This window comes from Sprattus sprattus (genome assembly GCF_963457725.1).
Source record: "Sprattus sprattus genome assembly, chromosome: 4".
NCBI classification, from domain to species: Eukaryota; Metazoa; Chordata; class Actinopteri; order Clupeiformes; family Clupeidae; genus Sprattus; species Sprattus sprattus.
In genome coordinates, this window is record NC_137923.1 from 35,947,471 (window position 1) to 35,959,737 (window position 12,267).

Below are 12,267 nucleotides of genomic sequence, written 5' to 3' on the forward strand. Positions count from 1 at the left end.
GGTCGACAAGGAAGCTGGACAACCTGGGAGGGAATTGCAAACCGTAACATCAGTTGGTCAGACGTGTGGAAGATTCCACAGGCAAGACTCAGCTTCCTCATCCGCTCAACCTACGACACGCTTCCCTGTCCTCGCAACCTCCACCAGTGGTTTGGGAATGAACAATGCTGCTCACTCTGCAATGCCCCCAACGCAAGCCTCCAGCACATCTTAGCAGGCTGTAAGATCACCCTTTCACAGGGGCGCTACAGATGGCGCCATGACCAGGTCCTGAGAAAGCTAGCCGAAGTGCTGGAAGCGTGTCGACAGGGCAACAACAAACCACCACCAGCAGAGGACCACACCAGCTTTATCTCAGAAGGAGGGGTAAGGAAAAACACCAGGTCTAGAGAAATATCAAGGCCCTTCTCTCCCGACCAGGAGTGGAACATGAGGGTTGACCTCGACAGGCAGCTCCGATTCCCCACGGAGATCACCACCACATCTCTCCGGCCAGACATAGTTGTGTGGTCAACAAAGGCAAGATCTGTGCACCTCATCGAGCTCACAGTACCACTGGAGGAGGGGATTGAGGCCGCCTTTGAACGCAAGAAGGCCAAGTACTCAGAGCTGGCTGCTGAGTGCCGGGAGGCTGGCTGGAAGGCTACCATCTACCCAGTGGAGGTCGGATGCCGAGGGTTCTTGGGTTTGTCAACCACACGCCTCTTGAGGGATGCAGGAGTGACCGGAGGGAGGCTAAGGAAGGCAACAAAGGACCTGGCAGAGGAGGCTGAGAAAGGGAGCTTTTGGCTCTGGCTGAGGAGGAAGGATAGGTGTTGGGGGAGGAACACCTAACCCCAGACAACAGACGCAGGGGAGAACATCTATCAGCTGCAGGGAGTGACAGGAAGACGTCCCTGTCACTGCTCCGCCACCAGGAGACGTTCCAGAATTAAAGGAGTGAAACGTTGGTGAATGGTGGTTTCTGGCTGATGACCCTGCAGCTGAAACATGGGCACCGGAGGAGGTGCGACAGGCAGCAATGCCAAGCAGGTCTTAACATCTTCCTGTACATTTACTGTGTACTACTTTTTTGTGGATTGTTTTGGTATAGTTTTCTTTTGCAATGTAGTTTGTTAAAACAGGTCACATAAAGAGGTGTGGAAACAAAGTGAAGTTTCCAACCACCAACAGGTGGCGCTATAGGTGAAATCAGTCAGGCATATGTACAGGCATATGTACGGGTTCGGGCCAGCTTCCACCCTAAGACATTTTCTCTGGATCAAACAATGTCCGAAAGAGTTATAAGAGACTTTGTGTTTTGTGGCAAGCACTGGCAAGTTGGCAAAGTTTGAGGGTCTGCCACGCCCACACCTTCCGACTAATGAGAAAACCCAATATAACTTTTAGTCTCCCATGGCTGAAGAGTAACCTGACCACATTTCAAGGCGGTACCATTCAATTTGTCGGAGGAGTTCGATCAGATGCGAAGAGTGCAAACGCCGTCAAAACGCATCTTCCACTCAAAATGGCCGACTTCCTGTGGACCTGCCACCATGGCGTCAAGAGACTTTTTGGTGCGTCCGAGCATGATGAAGATGTGTACCGAATTCCGTCAAGCTACGCCAAAATAACCCCAATGCACAGGTTTTTTTTGCAATGTTCTAGGGGGCGCTACAGAGCCATTTTGCTCCATCCATGGACAAAAACTCTACCAAAGATGGACAGTTACAGGTTTGATGTCCCTGGCAAATTTGGTAATTTTTCGAGCACTTTGACATATATGCGATTGAGTTATAAGAGACTTTGTGTTTTGTGGCAAGCACTAACAAGTTGGCAAAGTTTGAGGGTCTGCCACGCCCACACCTTCCGACTAATGAGAAAATCCAATATAACTTTTAGTCGCCCATGGCTGAAGAGTAGCCTGACCACATTTAAAGGTGTTACCATTAAATCTGTCGGAGGAGTTTGATCAGATGCGAGGTGTGCAAACGCCGTCAAAACGCATCTTCCACTAAAAATGTCCGACTTCCTGTGGACCTGCCACCATGGCGTTGGAGACTTTTTGGTGCGTCCAAGCATGATGAAGACGTGTACCGAATTCCGTCAAGCTACGCCAAAATAACCCCAATGCGCAGGGTTTTTGCAATGTTCTAGGGGGCGCTACAGAGCCATTTTGCTTCATCCATGGACAAAAACTCTACCGAAGATGGACGTTTGCATGCTTGATGTCCCTGGCAAATTTGGTAATCTTTTGAGCACTTTGACATATATTCGTTTAAAACACCTCATTTTTGCTTTTTAATTTTTAACTAGGCGGCGCTATACATGTAATGACTCGTTATGGTATAGGTTGACATGGCCCCTTAACACAAACATACAAGAACAATTTGGCCCTCCAAGGCCCGACAGTTCTCGGGATATTCGAAGAAAACTGTGTCGCGCCACCTACAGGCCAGTTGGTGTACAACCATATAAATCAACTAGAATGCGTTTCGTGAACGAACTGCGAGAGTGTGCTTGCTCTGTGTCAGTGAAGCACAGGTGCAAGCCAGTTTAATGACCCTATTATGATGTCATAATGGCAGAGTTCTGCCATGCAAGTCTATGGAGAAAAAAGGTGATGGAAAAAGAGGAATAAAAAAGGAGTGGCAAGGAGTACCGCCACGAAAAGTCATAGCAGGTTGCACCGGATCGGGCCGGACGTTTCGGTGTTTGAACGGCGTCTGTACCTCGAACGGGCGAGGAGAAGTTAGCGTTACAAAAAACGGGGAGAATAAAGAAAACTTGACAACAACAATACTGTGCTTCCCTTCGGGCAAGCACACTAATTAATTGTATGCCCCCCCCGTGAACAGAATTCCACGAAACTTAACGTGCAGTCAGAAGGTGTCATAATGATCCCACACCTCCGATTTCGTGCAGTTCTGACCTTGTCAACTTACAATTAAAATGTTTTACAACACTCCATTTTTGCTTTTTCATTTGCAACTTGGTGGCGCTATACATGAAATAAATGGTAGTGGAATGGTTGACGTGGCCTCTTAAGACCAACATACAAAAAAAAATGTGGTCCTCCTAAGCCCTACGGTTTTCGACTTATTCACAGGAAAGTGAATCGCCCCACCCTCTTTAAAAGGGGTCCAGTCCGACGGGGGTGCAACGGATCAAAACGAAAATCAATGGTTCCGCGCGGCGGTCAAAATAATCTATAACAGTGGAACTAAGCAGAGGGACATTCTGTCTAATTGTAACCATTTAAAAAAAAGCATATCTCTAAAACGCTTAAGTCTAATGGTTTTGAAATTAAACTATTGCTTAGGGCTACCTCGTTTCTTTCTGACATTGGAAGATCGGGAAGACTAGAGTCCGCGAATATGAAATAAACCTTTAAAATACGAAGCCGATAGCACGATGAACTGTAGTATTGTGTTGCTCAGTCAATTTTAAGTTTTGTGTGAGAATACGTGAAACATAAACGTGGCATCACCCTGATCTGCCCATGAGGAACACTGGCATTTCATGATTTTCCAATTCAATAATGAAATAGGCCGATCAATATCGGATAATAAATACCAACAAGGCGAACCTTGCTATAAGAATGTGTAGCCAACTTGTACTGTAGGCTACTATCCAGAGGCTGAGATCCAATTTATTTGTAGGCAGTGGCGAAACTACCGGGGTGGCAAGGGGTGGCAGCTGCCACCCTAAAAAAAATGATTGCCACCCCACTTGCCATCCAGGTTGTCAGAAGTATCTCCTGTAATATACTCTTAATTTTTTGAATGGTATTATATTTTTGCTACTTAAGCTGTTGATCTCTTCTGTAACTTGCTCTTTAAGTTCCCCCTCCCCTGTAAAATGGTTGATTCCATGAGTCCGCTTTGCTCTAACCGTGTTTTTCCCATCTCCCAGCCGCAGCCACTCCATACCAGTGAGGAAATAAACGGTTTGAAAGCATTTGATTAGCCAAAAACAAACTGGAGACAAGCCTACTGTGGGCTTGCAGTGCTGAAAGAATCAATGTACAGTACTGCTGAATCGTGAATAAAGAAAATGTTAGGGGATGTCATCTCTCTCCTGTTCTTTATGTCTCTCGGTTCAGTCTTAACACACCTCTCTCTTTTAGCCCCCCTTTGTCTCTCTCTGCATTATTTGATTTGCATTAAATGTTGAATGTCATTAAATGCCAGATCTTTTACTTAATATTTATTTTTAATTCCTAACTTTTGTGAGAGACAGATTGTGTGTGTGTGTGTGTGTGTGTGTGTGTGTGTGTGTGTGTGTGTGTCAATTTATGAAGTTAGCACATTGGCCTTTCCATTCAATCAATATAATCTATGCACACACATGGACAAGGTAGACATAGTCAGGATTTTATTCCAGCATGTAGTCTGTGCAGGAGCCACGCTCCAAGCCAGGTATTTTAGTTTAAATACCAATCAGCAAAAGTGTGTACAATAAGCAAAAGATGTTCTCAAGTAAAAGTATTGTTACTTTATAGTGAATAGTGACTCAAGTATATGTAAAAGTACCCATCAAAATAATGATTTTAGTTCAAGTGTGGACTCAAATAGTGATTAACTATGATGATATTTTTATACCTATGCTTTATATTCAAATGTGGAGTTACGTGCAGATTAATTTCAATCACATTCAGAATAAACTGAATAAAAAACAAACAAAAAAAAATATAGCAATTGAATTGAATGCCGGAGGGGAATTAATAAAAGAAACATATTTATTATAGTTCTGTAAATATAAATCTCTTAGCATAATTAATATGTAACAATAACACAAAAAAGGCACACAAATGTTAACACATACAACTAAAGTAAAAAAAAAAGGCCTATAACTTACAGGTGACACAGATATTCTCTTCTTTATCCGGAAATTGCAAATAACATATTTTGCTCATCCTTATATTCTTTCCCTGCAGTGTTTTTTTATTCAGTTAATTATTATTATTATTCATCCAAAGAAATGTTACCAACTTCACACTGTTCATGCATGTTACAGCACTTATTTATAAATGACACAACAGGAAAATAGTAGTGTCCAGTTCAATCACTCTGAACCTTACTTTTGTTTCTGTTTTGTATTTGTTTACGTTTTGAAGGGTAGAGAAGTAGAGGCCAGAAATAGGCTAAATATACACGAGAATATAATAAAACACTATATTCTGAAACATTATATTATCATCATGATTAAGTGTTGTTATTTTTACAGCAGTTTTATTTACCTGGTAAGAAACAGATTGTAGCCTATAAGGCTGAATTTAATGACAGTATTACAAAAGGGCATTTAAATTTCCATTTATGTGAATGACCTCGAAATAATAAACTGAAACGGTGTGGAAACTGGCTCAGCTATGTAGGCCTAATGAAGCCGATTTCATGTTGATAAACGAATACTTCCACAAAGATGTCCTTAAATGATAAACACCTAGCCTACCGATCACAACACCTGCATTCGTTTCTTCTCGAACAACGAATTGCATCACTGGATTCCTGGTCTGAGCCAAAGTCCTCCTCCGGTCACGTGTTCCTGAGATGAGCTGGATTAAATGTTGCGTTGCAGAACAGGGACTCTGGACAGCAGAATCAGCTCCGGACTGAGCAATACCTGGATGCAGAGATTCTAACGTCAAGCCTGGGCTATCGCATATTATCCGTGTAGATGAGAAACTAGAACATCTTCTGTGAAGGAAAGGCTTCATGAAATAGTCTCATTGTTTTGGATCGGAAAGATGATTTCCCCGTGGGACAGATGGTATACGACCAGCTGCTGCCTCTGCTGTCATGTTCGGACGGGCACCATTATCTTGGGCATTTGGTATATGGTAGGCTAAGCATAAAACATGTAATTTCTTTTAGTTATACAGCCAGGCCTTTCTTGTGTTTTGTGTATGTAGCTTGTCTTAGCTGCTCTTATAATTTAAGGGATTTTGAAACTGCAAAGGGTTAGCCAAAGTATTTAGTGTGCCGTGCATTGGCCATTGTTTTGGACAGCGACAGTGTCCCTCATTGATAAAATTGAAAACGGGTTATTATCTTAAAATAATTTGTAGCCATCTTTGTTTGCTAACGACCATCTGTCACAGATAGCCTATAGGCTAGTGCTGATATTTCAATGAATACTGCCAGTCTTTACACTAACAAAGCTGTTGTTGATGATGTCACAACATAACGTTAATCTTCAAACTCATTTTGTTTTTAGAAAGTAGAGCTCTTTTACCCAGTAAAAATAGACCGGCGGGACAAATAAATAACCTTGATCCTATTCGGAAACGCAAAGCAAGGATATTTTTAGATTGTGAAAGAGAATGTATGGGCAGTTAAGTCTTTTTTTATAAAGCGATTCATTTACTGACAGTCGTAATTGGATTTGACTTGCTTAAGGAACAGAACAGGCTATTGATGTAAAAAGTTATGGGCCAGGACCTTGCAGTAAACAAACAAGCGAATGAACCAATACAATGTCAAAACACATTGAGGCCCACTGCCAAGCTATAGGCTTCAGGTCATATTGATGTTTAATATCAAAGTTACCACAATCGGCTACAATTTGCCTGGCCCCACAAGCTCCCATGGAGCTGTCCAACATTTCAGCATATTTTCTCAGCATCCCTGGAGGGTTCGACGCGGGTCATTTTACGCTAGCTTATGTTCATTACGGATACAAACCTTTCAATGATATAAGCTAAGTCGAATCCATTATTGTCCACAAGAGTAGCATAGTGTATTGGCTGTTTGCGTATTAGTTTTGCTACCTAAATGCTAATAGTTTAAAAAACTGAACACGAATACATATTTGTAATGGTAGAAAACGCTCCCGTTCCATGACATTTGCATTTGCAAGAAAATGTCATTCTGAAGCAGCATTACAAAATGTTAACGTGATTGACATGACGTTTTCCCAACAGCTCATCAACGCAGTCGTTCTACTCATCCTGTTATCCGCCCTAAATGACCCGGTCCAGTATCACTACCATCTCACCAGTACCGAGTTGGGAACAGACTTTGATGTCATGGACGATGCCAGTGAGTTTGGATCTTTAAATGTGCAAATAGTGTCATAAAACACAAGCTTAATCATTTATTTTAAGCAATTAGGAGTGATTCTTGTACCAGTCAAATGCATAAGGTTTCCTATATGGTACTGGCAAGAAATTAAAGTATTATTTCACCATAGATATGCTGGGTGTGCATGTGTTAAAATATAGCCTCTGGAAATTCAAACTGTCTGTGGAAGTCAGCCACACCCTCTACCAGGCATGCTGTGTCAGGTGGTGCAGTTTGTACATGTATGTGTGTGTTAGAGAGAGAGATAGAGAGAGAGAGTCTGTGTGTTTTGTATGTGTTTGGGGGGGGGGTAATATTAATGTGTGCATGTGTGTGACTGAATGTGTGTTCATGCACATAGTTGTGACACTTCCCTCTGGTGAATGATCACTTGGGCAGCCTTGCCGCCAACGCCTCAAGCACTAGTGACTCTTATTAAAGGCGACTGCCCTAATTCACTCGGATTAGGCTTCCTTCTGAGGCCCGCCATTGGTTTGATCTACGTGCGTCAGGGCTGTTGCTGTGTCGTCTTTGTTTTATAATGGTACTTTGAGAACACAGCGTGTGGTTATCCACCCTTACAGATGGAATGGATTAAGAGTTTTTTCTTGATAAACCCATATTTATTACAAGGAGAAAGCACATGTTTAACTGGGAATAGGTTTAGAATAGGTTTATTTAAATAAAAAAATAGTTACATAAAAGGAATAATACATTCACAGTATACATTTGGCCAGGATTACACATAACCAAACAGACTTAGCAAACTGCATGCCAGAAGTGTGCGTTTGTAAATGACTGAAAAGGCTCATAATAATATGACTTACAAAGACTACAGTTTACTATGTCGTTACCACAGAAAAAGGGCTGCCACTTTTCATCTTTTTATCATGCTTAACTCCTGTCCACCTTGGGTGGGTGGGACACCTTTCTACCTTTCCGATGGTTGGATAGGAAGGCCAATATGGTCTCCTGAAGCTAGAACAGAAGTATCCCTGGTGTACTTACTTATTTTACTGTGTCAATGGTCAATCAGTGCCAATTGGATGGTTTGGATTACATGGGTAAAATTAATATTCCATAGGAAAAATATAATTCAAACACTAACAAAATACTTTATGAAACATTTTTTAACTGGATATGTTCCCACTAGCTAGATGTCTTTATAAACTCACTATTGCTAATAGCTGTGATTCATACAGAAACAAGTTAACACCAAACACACAGTAAGCATCAAACCATTTCTTAACTGTCAATTCTCTAAGCATTTTTAATAAGAAGTCAATATAGTGGTTTTGTGTTGTTAAGACAAGAAAAGAACATGTCCATTTGACTGAAAGCGACTACTGTATGCCATTTCTTTTCCCCTCTACAGATATGTGTATTGCTGCTGCCATTTCCTTGCTTATGATTCTTATCTGTGGCATGGCGACATATGGGGCTTATAAGGTATGGTTATTTTCATCTCAGCGTTAAAGCATGTCATGTTTTTATTTCAAATGTTAATATACATGGAGCATATAATAAGTCACACATGTCAAATTATGTAAATTAAAGTCAGTTTTATGTACATTTTTGTTAATCCTACCCAGATATCGTTTTTACTCATTATTTGCTCTCTTCACAGCAACTTGCTGCTTGGATCATTCCATTTCTCTGCTACCAAGTCTTCGACTTTGCCCTTAACACACTGGTAGCCATCAGTGTTGTGGTCTATCCCAACACAGTGCAAGACTACCTTCAGCAGCTGGTGAGGACAACTTGACCATTCAGGCATACTGTATTCATTATCTCCTGGAAGACTGATACATTTTAATGCTAAGTTTGTTTAATTGCAGCCTGGAACCTTTCCATACAAAGAGGACATCATGTCCACAAACAACCTGTGCCTAGTCTTTGCCGTGCTCATCTTTGTTGGGTGCATCCTGGCCTTTAAGGTAAGGCCATTTTAAAATAGTACATTTCAACAAGGTCTATTTGGCTACGCCCCATTATCTACAATTGATATTCAAACTGTGGCATTACAGTATGAGTGTATGTTCATGCACATTGCATTATAAACCTGATAGATATTCCTCCACTTGAAAAGTGCGAGCAGACTGTGCTATCAAGGTTTAGATTTCTGTTCAGGGCTTTTGACCTCCTCCCCCTCAGACTGGGGTTGGCCTCCAAGGAGGACTTGTGTTTGTCACACATACATGGAATTCATCTTCGGATGCTTTAAGAATCCCAATGAAGAGCCCTAACGGAAAGTGGAGTTTTTCACACACTAAAGAAAACCTGAAACTAAGGAGTTTGTGGTGCTGACAGCATGATTTGATTCTGAAGTCGTCCTGTGAGCATGAGAGAGCTGTACGGCTGAAATAAGAGGCTGTTCATAACCCCAGCGCTGTGACCTCATAGAGATAGATATTCAGCATCCAGAGGCAGAATGTTTCCATGTGACTTATGATGTGGAATAAAAGGCTTTGTGAATGCTGGTAGGCAGGGTAGAGAAGAGGCTTGTACCACTGGAAATCTGCCTTTGCTTCAAAATGAGCTCCTCGTCAAAATGCTGAAAGCACAAATTAGCTTGTGTTGACCTTTTCAAAACAACAAAATGCAGCACAACACAAAAAGTCGAGGATGTGATTTTAGTTTGCGATGTGGATGCATTCAAATAACAACAAATGCGAGTCCTTTCACTTTTTCACAATTTTTTCTGTTAATTAGCTTGACTAAACCATCCAGACTTCATGACTAATGCAGGGATATAGTATTGCATTCAAATTGATCAGTGCAGTGCACATGCATGTACCCTAGTGTGCTATTGTGTCACAACAACCATTGAAGAGCTAAACAATTAACAGCAGTATGTTTGCAATGTATGTGCTGACTGTTAACCATACTGTGCGTTGAGTTATCTGCCCTTCAAATCAAATCACCACGGTGAACCGACTGGGGTTGTGGGTCAACTGGAAAATGGCAGCCATTAATTAATCCCAGCAATTAAGTATGGTTGAATGAGTACTTCAAAGACTGTGAATGTCTTTTCCTTCTGCAGGCTTACCTGATTGCCTGCGTGTGGAACTGCTACAGATACGTCAGTGGAAGGCTCTCCACAGAGGTGCTGGTGTACGTCACCACAAACGACACAGCGGTAAGTGAAAGGTTCCTGCAGTATGGCGTGTCATTATGTCCTTGCATTATCCAGTTATCTGCAGTTAGCTTTCCAACTGGCCTCAGAGCAGTTGTGACATCATTACAGCTGCTGGCTTTGATGTTGCTGCAGTGCTGGGCAGCCAGTGACTGGATAACAGGATAAGAGCAAGATGTTGCTGTCGAAACAATGCCCACTGTCCTGGCCATGACATATCCACAGTCAGAAAAAGGCAGCTTATAACTATGAAGGCATCTTTAAAGGTTGTTTTCTGAGGCTTTGGGGGGTTTGGTGTTATACAGTTTAGGTTCAGGTTACTTAGTTTGTACCTGTAGGTAGATTTGGTTTGAAGCAGACCTCATCCATTGTGACACACATTCTACAAACAACACATACATTTGACACACATAATAACATAACCGTATTCGGGGTGCCAATTCTTCCTAAACCACTAAAAACCAAAGAATAAATAAATACATGCATACATGTATAATCTGAAAAATGTTGCTATGACATGGCTGCTGGATCAAAGCTGGTTTTGCACCACTGTGTTCTGCACATTGCTACTGTGAACCTCCATCCAGAGGGAAGAAGCTGAAAATCAGTGTGCAAAGAGTGGGAGTGCATCCAGGTCTGGTGTACAGGGACGCCGGGTTTAGTTGTGACTCACTTATCAGCCTTCTACACCATCTAACAATTTGATTCAAAGAGTTTCTCAATCAGTTAAAACAAAGCATGGTAGAATAAGGTCATCGTGGTTTTGTCAGGGTGGTCATAGGACCGTTTCCTCCAAACCACTGCTGGTGCCTCTTTCTGAGAATAAACCCTTTGTCAAAAATGTCTTTTACTTGGTGGCCTATGCAGATCTTTTAGTTTTCAAAAGAATAATGTATTTATAAGAATTCATAACTTGTTCCGCTGGCCTTGAGTGAGACGCCGCAGGACCGGATCAGCTCTGTGTCCCGCGTCCTTCTTATTGTTGAGTCTGCCATGCTGCTAATCCACGGCTCTCTGTAACTTTCCATAACTAATCTCCAGCTTCTTTCCTTGTGCCCTCTGCAACATCCTTCTGCTGCGATTACCCAGTTACACTAACCCCTCCTCACACTGAGACGAGGAATGCATATAGAATATGCTTTAACCTTACTATGTGTTTGTGGTAGTTGCTTCATACAGCTGCTGTTGTGTGTCACACATTCAGATCCATTGTGGCAACAATAACCCTGTGTCATGGACCGAGGCAAGTAAAGCCAGGGGCATATGCCAGACATCTCCCAGTGATGGGATGTTTTAATGTCTTTATGTAAGATTCTAGGGCTGCTGGTGTTAGTCAGCTGGTTCTCTGGTCTCTGGGCATCGCCACTAAGTGCTCAGCTGCTTTTCTGAGGGAAGGCCATTAGAATACATAGGGCTCTCTCTCTCTCTGGCATTCACAGAGAGTTACATAAGTGTCCGTGTGTGTCCAGGTCATTTGGAGCCTCTCAGTGATGCACACAGGACCTTCTGACAATGCTGGAGCTGTACCCCCACAGAGCATATTCTACCGTCTCTCTCCCCCTTTATTTAGCTCTGCCTGAATTGGTCCACTTCAGGAGCTAGGCTCATATGCTACTAAGAGGTTTTGGCGGATCCCCCCTGCAGTCCTGGATACTAGTTGGATAGGGGGAGTGAGAGAGGCAAAGAGCAAAGGCTGTGATGCATCATATCGCTGTGTGTGCCAGGCTGTGATGCATGTTTTTTAAGCGCAGAGCTTCTCGTGTCTGATGGTGCTTTTCTGTTTGTGTGACGCAGGTGCTGCTACCGGCATATGAGGAAGCCATTGCACTTCCACCAAAGGAACCACCTCCTCGATATTTGTCAGCATGAGAGCAGTTGAGACCCAGCACATGCCAGAGACACTTTTCTCAATAAGCCCTTCCCCAAATCCTCTCCCTGTCCTCTCCAAAGAAAGGACCTTTCCTGGCCTGCACACCACCCCCCCGCCCCCACCCCCCCTTCTCTCTCCGAAGGCGTGAGCATGACTTTGACATGTCCATTCTCTCTCCGAAGGCGTGAGCATGACTTTGACATGTCCATTCTCTCTCC

General features: G+C 42.6%; 1 protein-coding gene across 1 annotated transcript; it reads left to right on the forward strand.

The window, feature by feature from the left end:
• Positions 1 to 5,720: 5,720 nt before the first annotated feature.
• Positions 5,721 to 12,048, forward strand: laptm4b (lysosomal protein transmembrane 4 beta; the record flags this gene model as incomplete). Its single annotated transcript, XM_080837770.1, has 7 exons — positions 5,721 to 5,821; positions 6,905 to 7,022; positions 8,419 to 8,492; positions 8,671 to 8,793; positions 8,882 to 8,980; positions 10,087 to 10,182; positions 11,974 to 12,048. The coding sequence occupies exons 1-7, from the start codon at positions 5,729 to 5,731 to the stop codon at positions 12,046 to 12,048; spliced, it is 678 nt and encodes a 225-aa protein (XP_080693896.1). The 5' UTR covers positions 5,721 to 5,728.
• Positions 12,049 to 12,267: the final 219 nt, after the last annotated feature.